Below are 27858 nucleotides of genomic sequence, written 5' to 3'. Positions count from 1 at the left end.
ACCCACTTGTCTCTACTAAGTGCCCTTAGGTGGTCTTTCAACTACAAATATAAGCTCCTAGATCATCGAGCATAAAGAAATTCTCAGAAAGAACTCGCATAGATTTCAAAAATAAACAATCAGAATGATAATTTAATATGATGAAACTGTATTATTCGATAATAGTTATTTGGCTAAAAAAATTACAAAAATTGAATATAAATGGACGGTATAAATGCACAATTTTTCCCATAAAAGAAGTTTATATATTATATAAAAATTGAAAAACGAATTAACTACATCTACATGTCATGTCTACAAATATTAAATAAGTATGATAAAATTACACTTCAGAAAACACTATAAAAATCTGATAAAACTGAACTCAACACGTAGGAACCGCCAAATTCGAAACCTAATAGTAAATGAAAATTTTTTGGGGAAACTGGTCAACCTTGTAGAGACTGACAAGAAAGGTACAACCATCTTTGGAGACAAATTTACAATCTATGTGAAAAAGAGGCACAATGCAGCTGATAGAGAAAATAAAAGCAAAACTACAAAATTTATCCACACCGTGCATATCACATGTTAACAATAAAAGTTTCAGTCTTAAAATTTTAAATCATAGTTACATAATATAAAATTTATCATATTTTAGTGAGAGAATTAAATATTTCCGTGACACAAAAATATTCATACAAAACTGAATGATTACGTTAAAATATTTGATACCTACACTTTGTATAGCTAACCATAAATCCGAATTCGAAATTGCTTTACGAGCCATTAGTTGCCCTCTTTTTTTTGTTAATTTTGTTAAATCTTTCAAAATACCATACAACAAATATTTTTGTCAGTTCAATTGTGTCAAAAATTTTACAGCATGTGCGCTCCAGTTGCATTTTGACTCAACATTGCTTTTTTACCGCTGTCATTGATTCAATTGTGGCACCAATAATAACCCAATACTTAAGAAATCTTCACTTTTTTGCCAAGATTTCTATGATTCGGTTTTCTCTCTTTTCTCTCCTGCTTTCACCATTCCATCTTTCAAGAATTTCACATAAGCGTACGTCAAAGGGTCTTGGAAACTAGTGAAAAATTAGAGAAAATAAAATTAAAACACAACACAGTCCCGTTCAAAACAGAACATGGTCATGTTTGCAGGTTAGGTTTCATATTGGCTTATTTTGAGGCTGATCAATAGAAAGAGGAGACGACACGAAGAAATGTTGTCTAGAGGGAGATGGCTCCACTTAAGGATATTCAGTAGCCAATGAAGTATATTCAGTATAAATAAGAAAAATTAACAAAATTACACCCCATTCTCACAGACCCGGTAGAATTTTTTCAGCCCGTGGGGATTGATATTCCCACATTTTTTATGCCTGAGGATTTAAATTCTTTTGTTTTCAAAGTCAAAAAAATCCAGTAAATTCAGTGGGGAGGGTAAAAATAACATATTATTTTGCAGTGAGGATTGGTTTATTTGATTATTTTCAGTGGGGACGAAAATTGGTGTATAATTTTCCACCGTGGACGATATTTTGGACAGTTTTTCCAGCGGGAAGGGTTCCAGTGGGCCTGTGAGAATGGGGTGCTATCATCTTCTTAAAAAACTGCTCCAAACCAAAATTAGTTATCTTACTTAGTCATGGCTTCCCAACTTTCACCTTTGGTTTGATCAAGCAGTTCATTTGCGTTGACACCACAGATAACAGATCCATCATCTGGTGAGATCACCATCGATTGGACTGGAAATCTACGAAGCAAAAAGGAAAAGGTTAAGCTAAGTTACTCTCTGGTGACTAATTTGTGCTTCCCCTCATTCGTTGATTTTCCCCAAAACACCCCTTTTGATCATTTTTGAAAGGTTTCCTAGCTGTTATAAGGCAAAGTTTAAGTCCCCTCGTGTATTGATCGTGTATTGAAATTCGAAAAAATTTTCCCTCATATATTTCACTCCTAGTTATAAGAAACCTGAAAGTAAGTCATTAGGGTTGAATTTGTACATTAAATCAATGTCATTGGTGTAAATATTTATCTTCATTCATTAAGAATATACACATTGTGCTCTGAAAAATTGGACACAACTTCAAACCGTTCATAAAAGAAAAATGGCTTACTTGTAATTATCAAGCACAATTTGTGCGTATTTGGCAATCTTAGGATCCCCACTCAAACGTGTTAAATCCTAAACATCGATAAAAAGATAAAATGAAACTTCAATGAAAGAACAAGCACTGAGATTGATTTCATCCAAAATCACCCTGTATCATTTCTAATAAGCAAAAAGCTAGGGGTGTCTATTGAACTCAAAACCATGTCACCGTGTAAGAATTCATGAAACTGCCAATACTACAACCCTGATGAACCAGACTTCTCTTGGCCATAAAGTGACAGTGGTACAGCTACTCGGGAGGAGGGAGGTACTAGGTTTGCAAGGTGACAGGTATGTCCAAGCCAAAAATCGAAAATCGACCCTTAGAGAGAGAAAAAAATTGGCGCTTTTGGGACCCTTAGAGAGACTTTTCTCAAAATTTCTTCTCGACTTTTGTACAAATTTTGGAAAATCACGACCCTTTGAGAGAGGAAATTTTTCGAGAGACTTTCCAGGGTGTGAAAAAGGGGCCCTTATGGCTCGCACATACCCGGCACCCATTTTGCCTAAGTACCCCCCCCCGGGTGCAGCTACTCAGTCCTTAGAATTTAGTCCAGCTAAAGTATACAATAAGTAATTAGCCAAAGACTTTTCAAATTTACGTCTAAAAAACACTTTTGGTGTATATACCTTAAGATCAGCAACTAAAGACCAAGAACTGATGAATTTCTCCTTCAAGATCTCGGTCACGGGCGAACTCTCGAGTGGACCTTCACGAAGAGTTCGCCCCGAACCTAAAAATTGAATAGATTATAAATATTTCAATATTCTTCACAAAGTTGGTGGAAACATTACTCTTTTCTACATTAAGCTTTACTCCATTTGGCTTCTTCCAATCCTTAAAAAGTTATAAAAACATTTTTTTTTATCTTGAACAGGAAGATTCGTAAGTAGAATAACCAAAGCACAACATCTCGAACTTCCAAGACATCAATAGCCATCACCCCCCCCCCATCACCATTTTCCATTGGATATTTTGGTTGGGAATGCAAAAAAACAAATTTTCAGCAGAATTTTACCTCAGCAGGACTGGTCATCCAGAGCACCCCAAAGGGTGATGTGGTGGATTAATTTCTTCTCTTTCACTGCTCTCTCAAATGTTTTGTTGAAATCCAAATAAGGAATCTAAAGAAATCGAGCAAAATGTGAAATCATAGTTAATGATGAATCTTAATTGGCATGCTAGACCACTTGTTCAGACATAAGCATAATCTTAGGTTCCAAATAAGTACCCCCCCCGCTTGTTAATTTTTCGAAAATTTTCTACCCCCAGACCTTATTAGGACCCCCCCGTTTATTAATTTTTAAGAAAATTTTCAGCTGTCAAAGAGAAGGCCCCTTATTTTGCTCTAAATAGCCTGATTTTAGCCTATATTTACCTTATTTTTGGGCTTTCAGAAGTACAATTTCCAACCCCCCCTCTGGCAATTAGGCCCCCCCCGTTTGTTCGAGCCCCCCTGTTTACTTGGAACCTAAGAGTAATAAGCAAAACGGAATGGATGGGATAAATTGTTTATGCAAACTGATATTATCCCGTTACGGGGATTATTGTATCATTTTACAACAGCAATATATTGCTGTATTACATGATTATAAACAAATCCAGTCTATTTTGAGGTAACAGAACCATTTAAAAAATATAATCATTTTCTACAATAAAGACATTTTTCAAACCTTTTTGAAAGGATAGAAATCTTGTTCCATAATATCGAAGACAGCTTGATCGTCAAGTATTTCATCCCAAACAATAACCTTCTCTTCTGAATGAATTGGTTCGTCCCCAGCCTCTTCAGAGTTGCTGAGTTCAGAAAGGGCTATAGAGGGCTCAGTTGATGTTATCCTCATTAACGGACAGAAACCTGAAATTAACCAAATCAGATACGTGCTGGTGGTAAGCTAATCTACCTTACAAAAAATAGCAAAAAGCCACAAAATCAAGGCATCAAACCAGCACCAAACCACCAGATTGCAATAAACACAAAAAGTCCAGAGAACCCTTTAAAATCGGCCTCCTTTACTCTTGAGGGTTGACAGTAGCGCGGCTTTACGAAACAATTGCAAAACAAAAAAACAGTTTCAATTTTAATTACCTATATCAACTTCTTGCCCGTGAGCTAAAATAAAAACAAAAAATTGTTATGGCGAGTACATTAGAATTAGGAACGGAGCGGAACCGGGAGCGGAACGGAGTCTGAGTGTCAAGGTCGTGTATCTCTCTACTGATACAAACGCTTGATCGCGCAATTAGTTTTGTTACTAGTCTTTTTTCAATCAGATTCGAATAACATTTTTTGACGATCAAACCGAGAAATGTCTTATTGTTTTGATCAAAACTCGGGTATACTTAACAAAGAGAAAAAGTTACTTAATCGTGGGAATACATTAAAATACATTTGATGATTACAGTATACATCTCCTTGACTTGGAAATATCAAAATTAATCGCCAGAGATGAGCATGTTTTTTTACCAAGTTTGTTTCCTTCTAAGTTATTATGCCTTCTTCAAAAACTCTCGTACTATTAATTACATAAAATCTTAGATAATTCTAGACCACAACATACGCAACCGTCCGTTAAGTTGTCATTTTATCAAACTGCTTATTCCTTTAGCATTTCAGATTTCAGATTTAAAAAATACTCACATCCATCGGTTTTTGGTGGTGATGTCATCCATTCCATATCTAGAAAGAATAGGCAAATATTCTAATGAAAACCGGTGCGAACCGTTTTTTTCTTTGCGTCTGTTACCGTTCCCCCAGTCAGACTTCTGATGAATTCGATGTTTTTTCTCGCAAATGGGAGGAGACTATAATAAATATCCAAAATTTTTCACCTACTGCTACAATCTTTCTTGGGGATTTCAATGTCAAGAATTCTGACTGGTGGAGCGGTGATGTCACCAATCCTGGAGGTAGAGAAATTCAAAATCTAGCTACCCAGCATGGTCTGAAACAATTAATTGATGGGCCTACTCATCTCCTTGATAATTCAACTTCTTGCATTGATCTAATTTTTTCATCAGCAGATCATTTGATTCTAGATACTGGTATCCTCCCATCTTTGCACCCTAAGTGCCATCACCAGATAACCTTTTGCAAGCTAAACTTTAAAATCCCCTTCGCTCCATCTTATGAACGAAAGGTTTGGGACTTCTCCAGAGCAGATCCCGTTCTAATACGAAGGGCGGTAGACATGGTTGACTGGGATAGGTGTTTTGAGGGTACTGATATGGATGGCCGGGTCTCCCTTTTGACTGAAACAATCATTAATATTATGTCAAACTTTGTGCCTAATAAAGTCATAACCATCAGGAATAAGGATGCGGTATGGATGACGGCTGAGATAAAGAGAGCCCTACTTGTAAAATCGAAAGTTTATGAGCGGTATGTAAAAAATGGGAGGAGGAAAAGAGACCTCAAAAACCTTCAAGAACATCAATCTAGGTGTAGAAGGGCGTCAGGGATGCTAAAGATTCTTTTTTTCCCGCTAGCAAATAAACCTTAATGACCCAAACTTAGGTTCAAAGAAATACTGGTCTATCCTAAATCAATTTCTTCATAGGAGGAAGTCGCCAAGGATTCCACCTGTTCGAGATTCCAGCAATAATCTTATTGCTGACGTCGCTACAAAAACAAATATATTTAATCAGTTCTTTGCTAATCAGTGCTCTCTCATAGACACTGATAGTGTTTTACCGCAACAAAACTATGTAACTAATCTTAGAATAAACAATATCGCTCTTGATGAAGCCAAAATCTTAGCCCTCATTCGCGCACTTACGACTAACAAAGCGCATGGTTGGGATGACATCTCCATACAGATGATTAAAATCTGTGATGAATCCTTGGTTAAACCTCTTATGAAGATCTATCAATATTCTTTAGATTTTTGCATTTTTCCATCAAACTGGAAAAGAGCAAATGTTGTTCCTGTGTACAAAAAACAAAGGGGACAAGAGCGTGGTAAAAAATTAGACCAGTGTCTCTTCTGCCTATTTTTGGAAAAATCTTGAAAAATGCATCTTGACTCCGTCTACACCTATTTCGAAAACAACAATCTTTTCACAAATTCCCAGTCTGGTTTCCGCAAGGGTGACTCTTGTGTGTCTCAGCTGTTATCCATAACACACGACATCCTGAATGGTTTTGATGTTGATCCACCCCTAGATACTCGTGGAGTGTTCCTTGATATTTCCAAAGCTTTTGACAGAGTTTGGCACGATGGTTTAATTTTCAAACTTAAGTCATATGGTGTTTCTGGCTCCCTTCTTTTATTAATCCAGAATTTTCTACACGGGAGACGGCAGCGGGTTGTTCTTGATGGTCAAGCTTCTGATTGGACGGAATCCTTGGCCGGTGTACCTCAGGGATCTATTCTCGGACCCCTCTTTTTTTTGATTTCTTAATGACCTCCCTGAAGGAATCATTTCCATGATCAAAATTTTTGCTGATGACTCATCCTTGTTTTCGCTTATCCTAGACCATATTCGCTGTTCTCAAGAACTGAACAGTGACATGCAGAAGATAAGTGAGTGGGCTCATCAATGGAAAATGTCCTTCAACCCTGATCCTTCTAAACAGGCAGTTGAAGTGTACTTTACCCGGAGGTTAAATCCAGCTGACCCCCAGAAATTATTTTCAATAATGCAGCCATTGCAGTTCAGGATCATCAAAAACATCTTGGTCTCATACTTGATCAAAAGCTGGCCTTTGACCGTCACCTTGATGAAAAATAAAAAAAGCTAATCAAGGTATTGGTCTTATTCGCAGACTTCGTAAGTTTCTACCCAGGGAATCTCTTGTCACTATATACAAAACCTATGTTAGACCACACCTAGATTATGGAGATATCGTAATATGCGTCCTGGTAATTCTACATTTCTGAAAAACTCGAGTCTGTTCAATATGATGCCTGTCTTGCAATTACTGGATGCTTCAGAGGAACATCCAGAGAAAAAATATACCTTGAGCTAGGCTTTGAAAGCCTGGCAGACAGACGGTTAATTAGAAGACTCGTATTTTTTTATAAAATAATCAATGGCTTTGCTCCTGCTTATCTTACGAATATTCTTCCTCCTCAGAGAGGAGAGGAAGAGCGCAATGCAGGGCGAAGGATTAAACCACCACTCGAGGCACCTTTCTGTAGAACCGAGCGTTATCGTGCCTCTTTCTTTCCTTTTTGCATTAATGAATGGAATAACCTCGGAGATCATATACGAAATCTTCCCACTATTAAGTCTTTCAAGCAAGCAATTCTCCGATTTCTCAGACCCAGTGCTAACTCAATTTTCAGAGCTAGTGACAACGATGGTGTTGTTCTCCTTAACCGATTAAGGGTTGGTTTCAGTCATCTTCGTGAGCAAAGTTCAGGCATTAATTTTGAAGACACAGTTGACCCCTTCTGGAATTGTCGACAAAATTCAGTAGAAACAACACAGCATTTTTTGATGCATTGCTCTGATTACTCTAACGACAGACTTGTGATGTTTGACAGCCTTCTTCAACTTGACATAACCTTGTTTCCATTTAATCCCAAAACATTGTGTAGAATACTTCTTTATGGCGACCCCGATTTTAACATTGTCCAAAATCACGATATATTGAGTATTAAAATTTATCTGTGATACAAGCCGTTTTGGGGGACCGTTATTTTAGTCTTTTACTCTAACTGCTCTCCTAGCTCTTTTTGTTTTTTTGTTTTTTATTTCTGTAGTAATTTTCTGTAAGTTTTTTTTTTCTTTTTTCCATTTATCAATTGATTTATTAATTTATTGTTAGCTTAGTTTGGGTTCCTTCCTCCTGGCGGTATGATCTGGTGGTCCTTTTGCGGGAGGTTAGGAACCCTTAGTTTTGTACTATTTGTTCGTGTTACATACAATATATATATGTGAAGAAATTCAAAGAATTTCTGTCCAACTATCTTCTTTCAGGAGATTTGGGTGGCAGAGCAGCATATGCATTTCGTCCTTATTAGGACTCGTCAGCACTGCATACTGCACCCTGGCTAGGCAGATCGAATTGCCTAGCATCTCACGCCATAAAACTAATTGTGGCGCAGACTGAAAGAAGAATTGGACAAAGGGAAATTCCCTAAGGAATTTGTGATGACCTCTGGAGTCAAGCTTGAAGAGCACCAAGAGGGAGAAGAACCATGCATGGCCTCAAAAAATATATATGTGAAGAAATTCAAAGAATTTCTGTCCAACTATCTTCTTATATATATATAGATAAAAAAAAAAAAAAAAAAAAAAAAAAAAAAAAAAAAAAAAAAAATATTCTAAATATTTCTAAAAAGCTATTCTCCCTTTCAGCCAGTTGGTACTCAGCTTGTTCTTTCTTTATTGCAAAAATTATTTCATATTCATGGATTTACGATTTTTCCGGCATATCATATTTCCGGCATTTTCGGCCGGAGAAACTTTTTTTTCGAGAATCGGGCTCAGTTACTTTTTGGGCATCACCATTTTGCATCACTATGCAAAAAATCAGAAAAAACTAATGAGCCAATCCCGAGAAAAGCTGGTAACAGCCGAACGAACGAACATCAGTTAATTTAAAAGGACCTCCAGGTAGGTCCAAGAATCGATTTACCTATGTTAAGTTGCTTCCTGGTTGGAAGTTTGAGATCGAAATGCTGGATATGGGTACCATCTTTTTTGATGATGATTTCACCGATGAAAGATGCAGGGGTGAACCAAAAGGGAAACAGTGGTGGTTCATTCAATTGAAATTCCGCATGAATTCTAAAATACAAGGTGGAAGTATTTGAGGGTTAGATTTTCTCAGTATTTCTATTCGGTTGAAAGAATAAAAGTAGGCTATTTAAACTGTCGAACGTGCTAAATCATTCGTAGGCCCGCATAGTGTGCAGAGGGGTTTTAGCCCCCAGCATTTTTCAGGGGGGGGGGGGCTAAGCAAAATAGCCCCCGGCTAAATTCTAGAAACATAGCCCCCACCCTCCACAAAGCAAAATATAAAAGAAATTTTGCATACAAATTCTCGATAAATTTGTTGCATCGTAGGCAAAAAAATTTTTTCAAGAAGGATAAAACCTTCCCCACAGCATAGATTTTTAACATAATTCAAAATATCTTCAACCTATCAGCTCTGCCCCCAGTTCTACTACACAATATTTAACCCCCCCTAGCAAGCTAGCCCCCAGTATTTTTTGAAAAATACAATCAATCAAGCAAAAATGATTTAGCCCCCCTAAGCTCTAATGGCTTAAGGAAATTTTTAGCATTTCTTAAATAGGTTTTAGCCTCGTTTAGGCTAAAAACTCGTCCCGAGGCCCCAAAAATGATAATTTTCGAAAAAAAAAAATATCCAAAAATATTTTCCCAAGGAATAAGGGTGCCAAATTTAAGCCAAATCCGACCATTTTTGATATCTCCAAATCCGACCATCTCCAGCCTGCCCCAAAGTTTTAGCCTCGTTTTGGCGAAATATTGTGACCACGCCCTTAAAATTGAAAAATTTCAAAAATAAAAAAAACACCCCCAGGTAATTACTCAAGGAACAAGTGTGCAAAATTTCAGCAAAATATGATCATTTTTGAAGTCTCCAGCCTGCCCCAAAGTTTTAGCCTCGTTTTGGCGAAATATTGTGACCACGCCCTTGAAAATGAAAATTTTGAAAAGATGATAAAATCACCCCCAGGGATTCACCCAAGGATCAAGTGCGCAAAATTTCAACAAAATCGGACAATATTTGAAGTCTCCAGCCTGCCCCAAAGTTTTTGTGACAGACACACAGACAGACAGACACACACACACATACGCGCCCGAACCGGACTATGGGGACACACGTCTCAACCTACATCGCGGGGACAAAATATATTTTTTTAAAACGATCGTTTCACTCATTCTAACTAATAAGAAAGGCTCTTTTCGCATCTCCTAGGTCAAATTAGCCTCAATACAACGGTCATAAGCCGTCTGTTCGCGATTTATTGAAAAATGTCCCCATAATGTTGTGTGTGTGAAAAGTTATATGACTAAGTACACACAGTGTAGTCATGTAACTTATATAAAGGTTTGTATGGTGTGTTTGGGGTATTACAAGGCTTAAGACCCTGTCTCTTTTGGGGTTTCATCAAATTGGCTCTTATTTTGCTAGCAACTTGCGAATTGAGGTGGAGTCTGGATCGCTTCGCAACCCCTATACAATACGGCGATGAGATATTGGCCAGCCCCTTCAGAGCTTTAGCGTGGGCGGCCAATATCCCATTCGGCTTTTAATTTTCTCCCTAATACTATGCACCACGCTGTAAAAAGCCGAAAAAATGGTAGACTTGTTACGAAGCGAGATTTGACTCCACTACCAAAATGAAAAAATCAAACTAGCCGTATTGTATAAGGGTTGCGAAGCGATCCAGACTCCACCTCAGTTCGCAAGTTGCTAACAAAATAAGAGCCACTCTGATAAAACCCCAAAAGAGACAGGGTCGTAAGCCTTATAATACAACAAAAACACCACGCAAACCACGGCGGTACAACGCCCGCCGTCCCACGCATAATGCTCTTTATTTCCTTCTAGTTCTTCTAATGAAAAATCGAACGATATTCGTCGAACGTTCGAACATTTTTACTCGAATCGTTTGTCGAAATCAAAAGAAATCAAAAGAAAAAGAAAAATCTACAGAGATGACTTATATTTTTGTTCTTGGTCAGTTTTGATTTATTTTCTTGACAAATTCGACAAATATGATTACCGCCGTATCTTTTTTACATTGAAAAAAAACAAGCTTGGTTTTGCTAAAAGAGCAGAAAAGAGCACTCTTTTTCGACTTACAAAAACCTCTCATTGATTGACCTTATTTGATACTTGATACTTGGTGTTAAAAGTCAAACCACTGTTTAGATGCGTGCCAACTTCACATTCAAAGTCCGTGTTTCGGCTTCAGGTATTTTTTTTGCTGTTCAATGCTAGGGGGTACCATTTTAAAACGGCATTTTTCGCAGTCCTAGCTACCAAACCGAGAAAATTTTCGTGGCTCCAAGCCAAACAATTCAAGGTCATTTTGACAAAATCATCGGTTTGGAGATGTGATTTATATAGCCAATTTTTGCTTGGGATAGAAGTTAAAGGTACGTGCATACAATTAGCAAAACTGCTTCGCTCATAAATTCGCTTCGCAAAAATTCACGCTCTTGCGGGACTGGCGTAAAAAACCGCCCTCAGGCGGTCGATAATTGCCAATGGAAACAAGAAAGTCTATAGATTTTGATAGATTTCGAATTAGGATGCGATTTTGTGTTCGTTGAACGGATATTCGTGAGTGGAATATTATCATATGAAAATTTTCGGAAAACTTTTTTGTATCCACTGCCAATTATATTTAGATAGACTTCAGCTAGTTTTTTGCTAAAATGGCTTGGAAACCTATCTTCAAAATTTGATTGAAAAAAAATCAAAAATGAAGAACCCGCAGCAGGCAAAAAAATAAAAGGTATATCTTACTGATGAGTGAAATGATCTCAACATTTTATTTTTCTCCCCTAAAAATGCTACAATTGACTTATAAAGATCAGAAATAAATATTAAAATAAATATCAATATTATTGAAAACCCCAAGAAAAACATCTCAATCAAACCAAACACAAGACAACATGAAGAAAGCTCAGAAAGGCTCCTTTAAAAATAGAACAGATAAATCGTGAACACTAGCAAGAAATCTGGAATACCTGTACATACTAATAGTATGGACGAAAGAATAATATTAACCCGAATTAAAACATCCTTATTGAAGAGGCTTTCATCTATTGACCTCCTAGTTTAGCGAAAAAGTGAATAATATGGTAAAGAATTCGAAAGAAGAACCAATGTAGTACATTATCGGCCCTTTTTACGCCAGCCCTTATTGGCATTATTTTTTCGTTGGTGGCATAATAAGGGCCGGCTTAAGACGTCGGAATTAAATCAGGGCCGGCGTAAAAAGGGCCGATAAGGTAGTCATTTTGACCACCTCCAGTCATAAAAACTTTCCGGTATCAATAAAAACACTTTATAAACGACACCCAGTCTACGGATTCCCCCAAAATGTAAATGTATAAATAAAAGCTGTATTTTAAATGTAATTTTAAAGTCCAAAGAACTTTCCAAAATAATGGTGTTTGTTTCTGGTAGCTCATTTGAGTCTTACATAGGTTCTTAGAGTTTTAAAGTGCATTTGCTCATTACCGAGGCAAAATCCATCAGAATTAATATTCATCGTCAAAATCGTCTTCCTGGTAATCAGAATCGTCCATTTGAAGGGCCACTTCTTCCTTCGCTCGTTGAAGTCGTGCTGCAAAATTCTTGCTCCGTCTGTTCAACCAATTTTCACGTTTCACGTTACCAGCCTCATCAGAGGATGTTGGTTTCAATTTGGCTTTCAACTGTGAACAATCTGCAATAGTTTTGAGTACATGCGCATTCCAGTAATTGGTTATACCTGACCCCGCGTTGGCGATATATTCTTTTTGAATTTCTTTATACATCTCAACGGTTGCTTTTTCTTCTTTATTAGGTGGAGTTGATGAAAAAAACATGTTTATGTTACAAAATCTAGATTCATGATAGGTGATATCGAATTCGCAACGGCATTTTACATCGTCTCCTGCTTTTGCTCTATAAGGTAGAGTCATATATCCAACCTTATGCGTTGTCCATACGTATTTTGGTACAGGTGTTCCACATGACATGGTGTTCTTACAGTTATCTTTGGCCGAATGCATCGAAACAATTAATTTGACGGCATTATTCGCGTAAGTAGAATAAGATTTGATTTCATTGTTCAAAGCATTGGCATAACGGTTGTAATCTGCTACACTCTCTGTTTTATTATATAATGTTGCAACTAAACTTGAAAGGCTAGCCATTGAAAGGGTGACGTAATTGCGAAAGCTCGGTAACGATGCTTCGATACGTTTAACATGATTTAGATCACTAGGTATAGTTTTGGACATGATATTTGAAGGAAATATCATAAATTTGGGCTCAGAGGCTATAATTTGTTTAGCAGCATCTTCCTGACACTCATCAACATGGGCTTTGGTGGTCTCTAACAGACAGTTGCTCCAAAGTCGATACAATGTTTGATACTCTCGGTTGATCAAATCTTTTTCCAAAGTGATCACTTCATGACTGATATAGTCTTTCATCTGGTCCAATCTATCATTCACCGCATCAGTCAGCTTTTTGATCGCCATGTTTACTTTATCCAAAATGTCTTGCGGTGATGGTTTAAAAAAGCTATCTACGAATCCAAATGCAGAACTGAATATAGCTAAAGCTGGACTCAACTTTCCTGCTATTTCCGTCAAATATCCAGTTCATTTGATAAAATCTACCGCACCTTTGCCTATTGAAGCAGCTGTCCCCATATTTCCAGCCAGGTCATTGATCACTTTTTTCTCCATTGTTGCAACTGGTGCGGTTATTTTTGAGACGGTAACTTTACTTTGACCACCATTATATCCATGAAATTCGCACCAATACCCTGAATAATGTTTAGGTGTTAGCAACCAGCCTTCAGTCATTTTCACAATAAAGCAAAACATCAAGAGTCTGGTCAGCATCATGATTAGTGAGCTAAAAATAAAAAAGAAATCAAAATAAAATACACAATTTTTTAGAGAAAACATTTTAAACACACTTCATGAGCGAAAATGTGTTGTGTTTCCGGGCTCTGCAGGTATAGTGCAGTCAAGATGTGCCAAATGTCATCAACATTGTGCACAAGGGCGTAAATGGTAGTTTAGGGGTCAAAAATGGATTGATTTCGATTTTTTGATGACGCCACTTTTCAGTACAAATCCCTGATAACAAGAAAAATGTGCTGACTCAGCAACAATCGTTGATCTTTAAACTTAAATATCTCGTGATCTAGAAATTCAAACCCTATGAACCATATAATTTCCAAATAGCACTTTTTAATGTCCATCTTTCTAGCTTATTTTGAAAACTTCAAACATTCTAGATAGTTGATGACGTAACCAAGGAAAATGACGGGTTTTTAACCATTTGGGGCTATTTTAGGGGGTATATAAATAACGAAATTTTACAAAAGACCCTATTTTCATCATCTACTTTTCTTGACCTTTTAGATGGAACATTCAAAATCTCCTTTTGAGAACATTTTAAAAATCTTGTTTACAGGGATTTATACTGAAAGGTGACGTCATCAAATAATTGCCCAAAAAAGGCCCATTCCTACTTTGATTAAATGCTATCATTATGGACTCGCGTATCATTCAGCTTTTGATTGATGTAAAAATCATTTTTGCAGCACCTTTCTATCAAAAGTAGCAAATTTTCTTCTTCGCTTTTCTTTACTTTCTTGGATGAATTTTGAAAAACTGATGGGTGGGAAATATAAGCGCATTTAAATATCTTTCCAACGATACCAAACTGTTTAAACGACAAATGGTTGGAAAGTTATCGCCAAAAATAAAAACACTGCAAAACTTTTTGACACATACTTTAGAAGCTCGTTGGATAGCTTAGAGCCTCCTCTTTCTATTGGGCGCCGCCCGATTCAGGAAGGGCGGGGGTAGGCGGACCTGACTGAATTGATGGAAAGGTGCCCAGTGGTAAAATTTCAAATCAATTTGCGAAAGGACAGAATAAAGTAAAACAGGAGCTTTTCAGATGATTCATTCGTTGACCAAAAATGGTCAAAACGGTCAAATCTCAAAAAATGGATATTTGTCAAATTTTTGCATTTCTTTTACCTTTTTGTTTAAAATCTCGCTGCAAAGACTCACTTTTGAATTTGTTTCTGCTTGACCATGAGCGCAATCCAATTCCTAGGAGTTAGACTAAAAATTACGATATCTAACTCAAAATGGGCATTACATTATAGGGACATGTTTTTTTTTGACTGTACCAAAATCAGGTTTTCGAAAATCGTGAAAATCACTTTATTTTGATTATTTCGTCATTCGCATGATGAATTTTCCAAAAAATTTGATATGTATTGAAATTTGGGAAGGGCTTTAAAATGAGCTATTTGAAATTTCAAAATTCGGAGTATTTCAGGATTAATTAATCATGGAGTGTTTTGGATCATATCTCACTCCATGACTCATTATTCGGTCCTGAGGAGGTTTCTATGCATTCCTGAGGTAGCCTAAAATCATAAAATCAAAATAGCCGGAGGAGTAATTTTTTTATAGGCCGGAGTGAGTTATGATCAAAACAATCATCACGACTTTTTTAATCATTTTTCACTCATTTTAACAATTCCCATTTTCTTTAGTTCGTTCCTTTCTTATCAACTAAACAAAAATCTCAAATCACCTCCCCGATAGATAGACTTGTCAGGAAAATATATACGATTAGAATTAGCACCTAGATTTCAAAAATGATCAATTTGATCCCACTTTCCTCCGGGTTTTTCCAAAAAAAAGAGGTCGATGTGAAATTTCAATCCTTTAGCTACACCCTGATATAAGTTTTGTATATTTGGACACGACAAAGGCCAAATATAGAGCCGACTTTATTAATCCGAAATAGACTATGATTTTTTTCATCCTGAAATACTCCGGATTCAACAAGCGATATCTTAAGTTCCATAAAAGCTATTAAGATCGGACAAAAAGTATCGGACAGAGCTACTAATCTATTTTCTTATTTTTGAATAACGATAAGAAAGGGTTCAGCTGTCTTTGTTAGTGCCGATTTGAACCGGGTTGGTTGAAAATCGGCATTTTGGTACAGTCAAAAAAAAAACATGTCCATAGCCCATGTCGCAATATACTCGACATTGGCACTTAAAAAGTTAACTGGTAAAAGAATTTCAAAGGCAGATTTTTGAAATGGGTCTTACCTCTTTGGCGTCTTTGATCTCTGATTGATCTTCTTCCAAGTAAAAAATGATGTGACTGATCAACCAAAATACAACCCTTTATATAGTGAGGAAATAAGACGCCCACCCGCTCTCCGCCCGCTTATGTTTTATTTCGTATTTTTTCGCCCGGGCGCGATAGCTATTGTTTTATTTATCATTTTCAACCTCCTATTTATATTCCGTTTGCACGATGGTAGAAAAACAAAGAAACTTCAAAGACGGGGGTAAGCATGAGAATAAAACACTTCTATTGATGACTGGCTGCTCTTTGCAGAGGACACCCGGTTCCGTATTGAGCGGTCTAGGAGTCGTCTCATTAGAACCGTCTACGCGATGGTTTATACTGCGGCCAGCTTGCGAGACACTGACACACAGTTTTCGGATCGAATGCGTTAAGGGCTCTGACCATAGTGAATTTTTCATAATTGCCGTGTTTAAAATGTGTTTTCTGACTGATGTAACCAACAAAACTATGGCATGTTATACATTTTCTGTTAGACAAACTATTCCTGAATCTGAAAATTCAAAAAGTGCATTGAAAAAATTTGATGAAGAAGAAAATGAAGACTTTTGCGAGGAAGAGTATTTCAACTTTGAAGAGCTTAGTTTCGGCGAAGAAAAAACATTTTGAAAAATTTTTCGCAGTAGATGGTGTATCTTTTACCGAACAATAAAAAATTTTGCGGAAAATTTTTGTAAATGCTTCTTTGTCTCAAAATCTTCAAAATAGTGGATTTTCATCAATTTTTCATCTGGATTTTGCTTGAAAAAACAGTCATAACTTTTGACACATCTTTTTAGAAAAATTTTCCGCAAAATCTAAAATAGTTCAATTCTTTGCGGACAGTTTGAAAAAACTTCGAAACAAAAAGGTTAATTACCCATTAAAACTTAGCACTTTTTATAAAAGAAGGTGATGCAACATATTATTAACGTCTTTTTAAAGTTCATAACGTCATTTTTGCAATTAAGTTCTTAATTACTCTTAAGGGATTTGATTTAAAAACAATTTATAAAGGCAATTCTTTGTTAAAAGTGTTAAAGAATCTAAAACATAACTTTCATGTTCAGATGCTAAAATCAATATATTCCGACTATGGTCAGAGCCCTTAAGTCCATCGTGAACCACTAGGGAACAAGGCCAGCGCACTCTCACCTCATCCACGATGGATTGTGGAATCGATTCCTAGCACAGTCACGTCGGTTCTGCCCCCTTCGCTGGCTTCGACAGGCTTCTTGAGTTTCTGTCTACCTAATTCCCTTCACATGGCATGGGTTGGCCCGGGCGATGGTACATTCACTTGCCAAGTGAATCACAGCACCGAGCGGGAATCGAACCCCGACCTCCTGGACGGCAGTCAAGATTGATAACCACTACACTACTGCGCCTTCTATTGAACGACTATTTATGGCATATTAAATTGCTAACAAATCTTGGATTGGGTGTTTTTTGCGAAATAACTATTTGTGGTTTGAATAAGGGTTCGGGAGATGACACGATAACATTCAAAATTTTCCAGTTCAATTTAACGAATTTACCTCCATATTTTGTCATTAAAACAAGAAAAGTTTGCGAAAACATTTATCTCTTGGAGCTTGTAAACCTCCGCTAAAAGGTAGACATTTTCAATTTAATTTCAAAAATAAAACATTAAATCGAAAGTACCACCATCCTATGTCAGGCGGCATTTACAAGCCGATTATAAAGTCGAAACTGAAACAAAACGCCAAAGTATGTTTAAAACGACGCCTTTGTGGGTCAAGCGGAATCCAGCATGAGACTTTATAGTAAATCTAAATCGAAACTGCTCCTTTCTTGGCTAATACAATTCGACTTACTCATAAGTTTTCAGAGTTTTCAGAGATACTTGGATTTCTTGAACATTGAATAGCTTCCTGGGGGGTTGAACCCCCCCCTATAAGATCATAACCCCCCCCCCCTCAAAGGGTTAACCCCCCACATAAATTAGTACAACCCCCTATATAATTTTAGAAAATTTTACAACCCCCTAAAGAAAACTCAAGTAAATACTTATTTAACCCTTTAAATGCCAGGGTTTACTTTTTAGGTTTCGGGATAACGAATTATTAAGTCATCGGCACTTAAAGGGTTAATAGGGGAACTGAGGGGAAAAAAGTGCAATATCGCAATTTTGTGTTTTTTACATGAAACTATAGAAAAAGTAAATTTTTTTTATAATTAGAAGAGAATTTGGTGATTCTACTGTTTTGTCAGAAACCCCCCTTAATGGCTTAACCCCCTCTAAAAATTCAGAAAATTTGATACCCCCCTAGTGCCAAATTATGAAAATCCTGAAACCCCTTACCGCTAGGGGGATGAAGCTATGCATTGTAACTTGTAGTTACGTGTTAGGGTATTCAATCAAAGTGTATATTTTTTCAAGGAGAGCTGTGATATTTTGCAGTAAATTTTTTACGAAATTCAATGCATTTTTATCCATCCAACAAAATACTACAAGTTGAGCTGTGGCACAAAATTGACGATTAGAGAGTTACGTCATGTCCAGTTTGACCCCCGGTTAATTGAGCAGATTTTCGACCCGAGCAACAAAAAATAAAACCAGATAGTTTACCTAAAGCCCTGGATACATCAAATATTAATTTGTAAACTTTGGAGCACATTTTTAACCCAAGCAACCGAAAATTTAAACCGGATCTCACTGGTTACAGTACAGTGCCCACCAAATGTGAGTAGAGGTCGGTCTCCACTTGCGCGCGAAATGGGCGAAAACTTTTTTGTCAACTGTCTTTGCCTGCAGAAAAGATTACGTCATTGAAAGATTTTTGAGCGAAAAAATAAAAAGTTGAAAGAAGTTCTACTTTTTTCAACCGTTACGTCAAATTTGCCCAATGACGTTACAAAAACGTTAGAACAGTTTCGCCCATTTTGCACAAAAGTGGAGACCGGCCTTAAAGTTTTCACGCTATTGGTCAAAAGAAAAATGAAGCAATTCAATTGGTGCGATCTGACGTAATGGTTGAAAAAGTTGAAGCGTATTCGACTTTTTTTCAAGCGCGCGCAATTTTGACATAATCTTTTCTCCAAGCAAAAAGGATTGAAGCCGAAAGGTGCGATCGCAGCGCACGCAAGCGGAGACATGCCTTAATAGTTGTTAAGTGAACATTTTTGTCCTCGTTATCAATATTTTTCATTAGAAAACAACCGAGTCTTCTATAACTCGAACCTCCATAACTCGAGCCTCCATAACTCGAGCCTCCATAACTCGAGCCTCCATAACTCAAACCTCCATAACTCGAACCTCCATAACTCGAAACTCCATTACTCAAACCTCCATAACTCGAACCTACATAACTCGAAACTCCATAACTCAAACCTCCATAACTCCATAACGGCTTTTCTGTCCATCACCGTCTGAGAGAATATTAGACGCTGCGCGCTGCGATCGCCAAACGTTCGAATTACGGAGAATTTGAATAATTACAGAGGTGAAATAGCCTGGGGTGTTTGAGTTATGGAGTTTTGAGATCTCCCTGAAATAGGGAAAGTCCAATTTGGAGTTCAATACAAGGGACCCGTTATGTTACTAACCATTAATTCTTAATAGCTAGTATAATTCTTAATTCCTAAATCTAGTGGTAAAACCAGGGATAAAGTTAAAGGGATAACCAGATAAAAAATGAAATCCAGCCTAAAGATTCCTTTCATGGTCCATAGCAAAACCTCCAAATTTTACGGGCTACTTATTTTTCAAAACTGAGATATTTAGATTTGTAATTTTCAATTTCTCCTCGAAAACAATAGAATTTCAACGTGAGGTACGTGTGATGTACGAAAATCTGAGATTTCAAATCGTCATATCTTAACTTCGGAATATTTGTCAGCAAAAATATTTTGAGGTCTTACTAAGGACCATGGAAGAAATCTTTTAGCCAAGTTTCATTTTTATCTGGTTATCCCTGGTGTTTTTTCTCTAATTTTTAAAATACTTCATGTATGTAAGGGTTTGAAACCAATTTTGATATTACGTGGGTATTTGTGCACATTTTCAATCCAAGCAACCAAAAAAATAAAACCAGATGGTTTAATTAAAACTCTGGATGCGACAAATATTGCAGTCTCAAAAAATAAACCAGAAATAGAAACCTTAATTTAAGACAATTTGTAAACTTTGCAGCACGATATTAACTCAAAGAACTAAAAAATTAAAACCAGATCGTTTACTCAAAGCCCTTGATACATCAAATATTATAGTCTCAAAAAAACAAATATAGAAACCTGAAATTTTTGAAAATTAGGTACGCCATCCCATAAAATACAAGCTATTCTGTTAGAAGAAATTCGAAAAATAGAATTCCCTGAGTTTCCCTGATCTATCACCATTTTCAGAAAAAATTTCCCGAGTTTCCCTGATTTTCCCTGAAATTTTTCAAAAAGCACACAATTTCCAGGTTTTCCAGGGTCTGTCTGAACCCTGTCACAGAAAATGACTTAAAAAAAGGAATTTTCAAGGCTCTCGGCGGATTTTGTTTAAGCTTTTTTCACCCTACTAGACTCGACTGAATGAAACGTAGTTGAATAAAATGTCTTGGAATGAAAGGGCTGTACCATTTGAGAAAATATAAATATCTCTAATTTCTAGTAAAATTATATCTTAACCCTACTCACCCAATATCAAAATAAACCTTTGTTTTGACGTCATCACGTGATATATGATTATTAAAAAAAAAATTTTTTTGAGGTCTTCACAACATATCAAAGATTATATGTACCAATTTTCAAGTTGATTACATTATCCAATCAGAATTTATGTACCCCCCCCGGGTTTCACCAGAGCAAAAAAGCCTGGGATGGGTAGGGTTAACCCGTATTGGTTGGAATTTTTCAATTCGTCTGAGTCACACACATAACGGAGCCTTTCTTATTTGGTATATAAAAGAAGAATCGATAATTTGAATTAAATTTTCAAGATTGTAATTTTATGAATAATGACATTAGCAATGATGTTAAATCGTCAAATTAAAAGGTAAGGAAAACACAGTTTACCAGATTCTCAAAAGCAAAAATGTGAAGTTTACAGTAAAGAATTTTCGACAGAAATATAATGGGTAAGAAATCATGTCCAGGTAGGCTTTAATAAGAAACCATGAACATCAGTTTCCCAATATCAAACAAACAATAACTCTAGAGACTTTCATTCCTCTCTTTCCCAGTCTAATTTCAGTAAACACGTTTTTTATAAGAACTACCATAAACAAATAGCGAGCCTCGGGCTGCTATGCTTTCTTTCAGTAAACGGGCTAAAGGGTTAAAAATCAACATTTTCTTCAGCCATTTTTTGAAATCTGAGCTTTAGATTGTTGTGAATTTGAGTCAAAATTAATAATTCAACAACGATAATATGATAAAAATAGTCAAAGTTGATTGTCATTTTGAAATTTAGAAAATATTAAACATTTCAGCAGAAAGAGAAAAAACAAGTCTGCTTTTTTCTCTCTCCCTCTCTCTCACCAAGGCTCTCGCTCACAAATGAGAAGGAATATAAAAAATATGATAAAATTTTCACTTTGTAGGGGTGAAAGTGAAACGATAAAATCTCGCGATCCTAAACAAATGTAAATTGTCAACCAGGAAATACATAGAATACGTTTTTAAAAAAACAATCTAACAAGAACATGGTCCAAAAGCTAAGAAGTAGTGTTCCGTAAATTCCTCATTGTCAAGTCTTGAATGAAACCAGTACACACACACACACGCACGCGCGCATGCAAGCACGCACGCAGTTAAGCTTTCATCACCATATAATAAAAGCCTACAAAATTTAGAGGGATCGAGTGGAAAAAAATTATGCCTATGGTATGAAGCTTGTTGAACAGTGATTGTCTTTCGTGTGAATATATCAGTCGGGACCACTATATGGAAAAGGCAACTATTACCTTAACGGGAAATATTTCCAAAACGGGAAGGTGGAAAACTTCCCGAAATGGCTAGACTTTCCAAATCGGGAAGTTCACCAGTTTCCCGATCGGGAGAGTGGCCTCTGAGCACTCCTTAAATGCCTGTGGAAAGTTTAAAACTTGTCCCTCTTGTAAAGGAGGGAAAATAAATAATATTCACCAGTTAAGAAGTTAAGAAATCCACCGGCTAATCGCTGCTTAATTCTACTTTCCCCATTCCCAATTAAAAACTTCCCTATTTGGAAACTTTTTCTCGATCGGGAAACAAAAATCTGCTTTGTTTACAAAAATTCTATTTCCCGTTCGGGAACGATGAAAAGTTCTTGACCAAAACGGGAAACAGAAAAGTGATGAAATTTTCAATCTGGAAACAGTTTCCTGTTCGGGTTATTTTCACCTTCCTGTTCGGGAAGTATTTCCTGTTAAGGCAATAGTTGCCTTTTTCATGTAGTGGTACCGACTGTATATCGAGCAATGCGAAATAGAGTGTTGTGTATTTTCAACAGAGTTTATCAGACAACCAGAGAAAAGGTCTAAAGTATCACGCAAGCCATACCTAGACTTTGTGCTCATTGAGATGACTGAATCCAACACGAAGCCTATTGAGCAGGACAACACCTTGATTATCAGGGACATAAAAAACATGACACTGGTTGGGTCTCAAGAATTTATAAATAGCTGTCTTAAAGGTTTTAATGGGAGGTAGATTTCTTATACCATCGTCCAGGATATTCCACTGAGATATGTAGTAAGGGAAGCGCTCAGTTCTTATATTAAGGGCTCTGATCATAGTCAGAAAGTTTGTTAAGGGATTTGAAGATAAAACTTTTGTTTTGGGCTCCTTCGCACTTTTAACAAAAAATTGCTTTTACAAGTTTTTTGGTTATTTATCCTGTCAAGAGTAATTGAAAATTTAACGACGTTATGAATTTTAAAAAGACGTTAATAAAATGTCATATTACCCTCTTCATCAAAAAGTGCTATTGTTAATAAACCTTTTTGTTTCAAACTTTTATTGAATTGTCCGCAAAGAATTTAAATATTTGAAAATTTTCGGAAAAATTTCCTAACTTAATGTATCAAAAATTATGACTGTTTTTCTACAAAAAATTGGGATGAAAAATTGGTCAAAAGGCACTATTTTTAAGATTTCGAGACAAAGAAGCTTTTACAAAAACTTTCCGAAAATCTCTTTTTAATTTGGTTAAAGATACACCATCTAACGGAAAAATATTTTCAAAAAGATTTTTCTTCATCAAATAATTTCATTACGATTTTTAGATTTTCAGATTCAGGAATAGTTAGCCTACAGAAAAGTATACATGGCAAATATAAAAAATTCACTATGGTCAGAGCCCTTACGAGGCAAATAGGATTTCTTGGTCTAAGACCAATGGGCGCTGTAAGCCTTGTTGGCAGGTAGTGAAGACGGTGTTAAGTTGTTTATAGCTTTATAGAAGAATATCATTCTTCTTGCAAAACGCCTGTCAGCAAGGCTTTCAAGGCCCAGTTCAGAGTATATCCTGTATTCCTGAGATGTTTCACGAAAACAGCCTGTGATGGCTAAACAGGCATTGTATTGAATGGTTTCAAGCTTCTGCACAAAAGAGGCATTACCTGGACTGGTCATATACGATATCACCGTAGTCAAGATAAGTTCAACAAGTTCAAAGTTCAATACCACCGACCGTGTAACAAACTTTTTGTCAACTAGTATGAGTGCTCTAATTGACAGAGGCGAAGATTTGTTTGCGAGGTTCCATACTAGCCGAATGGAAGTTGGACTTTGAAAGCAAAAAAAACGTGCAAATTCTTTTTAGCTCTCGCATTATAGTACAGTAAACTAAGCATGAGATAAGTAAATTTAGAAATCTAAAGGTTTTTACCTAAAACTGATGGTGTAGTAGTCTTGATTGATTGCTTTTAGACATGCCACACTGCCACGGGGCGGGAACCTCATATGAAGGAACGCCCTCGAATGAAACATGCTCAGGATATACAGCAATAACTGCTCTGTGTTTGTTTCAGGGTTGGGCGGAAGGTATCTGTTACCTACGAGGTGTTCTCCTGTAACGATAGAAAAAAGGTTTTTTATGAACGTTTGTTAGAACATGCCTCGAATATATGTCTTTTAGCAACCCAGTTCTGGAGACAAAACTACAATTTTAAAAAGCCCAAATTGAGCTATTGGGAGTTTTACTTGTTACAATATCATGTAACTCAACAAACATTTCCTACCGAAAACGACAAGCAAATTGTACAAGAATGAAATCTGGACAGCCTAAGAACTAATAAATTCAATTTAAGAGAAAATTACCAAAGTAAGAGCCACTACGCCCACCGAGGACTTTAGAAATCAAATCCCAAGTATCTCCCACTTTTTTCGATCTCCATCTATTATTAGGTGGCAGGAAGATGCTGAAGTTGGCTGCTGGGAAATTAGCAATTTCAATGTTGGGTTGGAGCCATGAGTTCAAACCTTTCAGATGGATTAATGAATCTGAATCCTATAAAAAAGGGATACAGTGGACACTCATCAATTAAAGCTTCTATTATTCGAAACTTTTCTATTATTCGGAACTAATTCTCAGTCTCTGTCAAGGAGGATCCTTCGTACAATGCTTTCTATAAATTTCGATAAAAAGTAGACAGGGTTCGTGAAAATTATTATCAAACGTCTTAAAAAAACTTGAAGAGTATTTAATAAAAAACTATGCCGAATTTGCCGAATTTCTACCGAAGGTCACATATGAAAAGCAGTTGACAGGCCTGATAGACAGCCAAAAACATTTCAATTTAAAACCGTCGTTTCAAAAACATCAACAAGGAGCTTACATATTGATCATTTTGAAATTTGGTCATGGTCTTTTGATCCATAGGGATAAATTGCGCTCTGAGGGTCAGAACCTTGTCGTCAGGATTATAAGGGATTGTTGATAATTCTTCTTGCACATTCACATGGAACTAAAATATTGAAATACATGATTATCTATTAGGCTGTTGTCCCTTCTACTGAATCTTTTCTTAAAAGGGCATACAAGTACTGACGAAATTTGTAAACAAACCGTATGCAGCGGGATACAAAATCAAAACAAATGTCACATGTCAAAATAAAAAATAAAAACCAATATGGCTGATTTTGATTGTTTCAATTGTTTCACAAGTTTGTTTTGGACACGTGATTTTAATAGTTTTCTTTAATGACACGTGGTTCGCACAATGTTTACATTTTACTACTTTTATGTCCCTTTAAAGGAATTCGTGACTGAGCTCAAGTAGAAGCGCATTCATGCCAAAGTTATTTGGTATCTCACAAGTTTACAACCATTTTCTAGACAACATCTTTAAAGAAAACCTCTTCTTAAACAATTCGAACTTCATAAGGCATTCACGCATGTGGCGTTAAATTTTCGAGGCAAATTTTCCAAACAAAGTAAAATAGTAAAATCTTTTGCAAGAGGAGACCATTCTACTCTATCTAGCAAAACTGACATATATATACACAAGCCCTAACCAACTAACCAGAAAAAAACAGAAGATGAATGAACTATAAATTATGTTTCTAAATTGGCCTTACATTTTGCAATTCCACTTCTGCTATATTCAATCCACTATCTGAGGGCGTGATTTTTGTCAGTAACGCATACGCCAGTTCGAATTCTTTCATTGATAGGTAACCATCATTATCCGTATCAAATTCTTGAAACTTGGAGAACACTTCATGTGAAACTGCTTGCGATCGGTCGAAGTAATAAGGTGATCTTTTCTTATAGTTATACCCAACAACAACAGCTGCAATAAGAGCTACAACAGCGCACAAGTAATACCATTTCTTAGATCTCTTTGATGGTCTTTCATCCTCTGTTTTCTCCTCATCTCGAGTTTTATCTTCTTTTTCTTTCTCCTTCATCTTTAGTAAGAAGGCTTGATATTACTGTTTTAGGATATCATATTTTATATCTCATATATTCTTCGTTCCACTATAACAAAAAGAAAATCGAGAAGAAATATTATGTAAAACTCTTTGAATTGTTCAGAGAAATGTAAAATTGTAACATATTGAAAAGCATGTATAAATTGAATAAATATTTAAAGACCACGTTTCAACAACTGAATACACATAAAATAGTTTTGGTATTATAAGACATGAAATACCATACAAATCGTATACATAGTAGTCATTAAAATATCATATCCATAAGAAAGTACAAACGCTAAAAATTTTTATAAGATTTATACAATATTGCCATTTTGTTAACCACACTCCCTGTATCGTGATCTATATAACATACTTCGTGACATCGAGTACAATTGTTTTTCAAAATCTTCGAAATAAAACAGAGATTTATCTCATACACTGTATGTTAGGGGAAAACATCTAATTAAACGTTTCTAAAAGCATACTCTTGTCTCCCGACTAGACGTCCCCCCGCTAATTGTTAAGAGAAAAAAAATCCATCCCCCACTCTTATTAAGACCCCACCGCTAATTAAATTCGAATAATTTAATATTTTATTACAGTGTAGATAGACCTTAAACTTGTTAAAATTATCCTTTTTGTTAGTATTGGTTCTTATTTTACGTTTTCATTTGTTAAAGTTTCTTTTTTGTTGTTGAAATTGATATCAGTTAAACAAAATTCTGTCTCCAAATTACCCACCCCTCTTATTCCATCCCCCGCTTATTCGAATTTATAAAATTTTCCTACCTCCTGCTTATTCGGACCCCCCCCCCCCGTCTATTCGGGAGACAAGAGTAAGGAAGAGATTTAAACGATTAGTCAGTCTCAAGATGTTATAAAAGAGTTATAACTCGGCATTAAATTTTTTGTTAAACTATTTAATTGATCAACAAAAATTAAAGATTCAATAATTTCTATAATTATTTTGCTTGGAAGCTAAGTGATCAAATCAGTCCATTGAAACATCTCAAAAACTAATTTTTTTTGAACAACTTTGTAACAACTCGGAGTGACTCAAAATTGCCAGAATTCCACGTTAATAAATTTCAGCACTCTTTTCAGGAGAATTAATGACGATTTTGCAATGTCTACGAGTTATGCAACCACCTAAAGGTTTTCTTTTTAAATAAGAGTGATATCTTTAAGATAAGTTATTTCAAAATTGTAAGTTAAAAGAAATACAACTGCAATCAAAGTCATAATATTTGAGGAAAAAAATACCCATGAAATCTTACGACCACAAACGATTTGGAAGCGCTCAAATTAGGTTGGACGGGTAGAGTTTTAACTCTGAGTTTTAACGCTAGACTTAAGACTATCTAAGTAACTAAAAGTCAAAGAATGGTCCAATAGGGCTCAGAATATAGCCTGGAAGTCTATAAACCCCTTCCGAATTGAAATATTCGAAAAAATTTATCAATTTTCCCAAAAGCAACTTTTTCGCCCGAACTTTAAATTGCTAAAAACTAGGAATTAACCAAAATTCCAAACATATTTCGACCCTGATTGTGGGAATTTCATTTTTTGAATTAACAATTTTAATCAACCAACAAGCTTATTAATATCGAGTCCAATTCTTATTAACGATAAACCGAATGAACAATGCAGTCCCACAATATATATAAAAACTTATCTGTTTTGAGAGCAATTCAGAAGAACTAGCACTCCTAAATTGTGGCAATATGTTTTCTTTGTTACTTCTCTAGTAACATCAAATTAAAGGGAAGTTATTTTTAAAAAGCCTTTGAAGTATATGTTTTTCAATTTATAAGCATGATGTTTATAGACATAGTGGAGATCTGGATTTGGTGAGCTTTGGTCATTGGTCATTGACTTTGTACTTGTGTTAATTGAATATAAACATAAAAAAAAGAATTTTCAAGACCCTTTTATTATTTTATCAAGTATTTGCACTAAAAAACCAAAAATATTCTAAATCGTCCAATTATTTTATGAAGCTTTAATTAAACAATTCTTATGAAGA

General features: G+C 36.0%; 1 protein-coding gene across 1 annotated transcript; it reads right to left on the bottom strand.

Annotated features, from left to right (window-relative positions):
* Positions 1-979: 979 nt before the first annotated feature.
* LOC136819846 (selenoprotein N-like) lies at positions 980-25895 on the bottom strand. The gene is made up of 13 exons (XM_067076090.1): positions 25491-25895; positions 24749-24877; positions 24231-24420; positions 23800-23980; positions 8734-8885; positions 4786-4824; positions 4234-4257; positions 3818-4002; positions 3163-3268; positions 2774-2877; positions 2109-2176; positions 1631-1744; positions 980-1073 (listed from the first exon to the last, which is right to left on the bottom strand). The coding sequence occupies exons 1-13, from the start codon at positions 25821-25823 to the stop codon at positions 983-985; spliced, it is 1716 nt and encodes a 571-aa protein (XP_066932191.1). The 5' UTR covers positions 25824-25895; the 3' UTR covers positions 980-982.
* Positions 25896-27858: the final 1963 nt, after the last annotated feature.

This window comes from Clytia hemisphaerica, unplaced genomic scaffold, assembly GCF_902728285.1.
Source record: "Clytia hemisphaerica strain Z4C2 unplaced genomic scaffold, Clytia hemisphaerica genome assembly, whole genome shotgun sequence".
Classification (NCBI taxonomy): domain Eukaryota; kingdom Metazoa; phylum Cnidaria; class Hydrozoa; order Leptothecata; family Clytiidae; genus Clytia; species Clytia hemisphaerica.
This window is presented reverse-complemented; position numbering and strand designations above follow the sequence as displayed.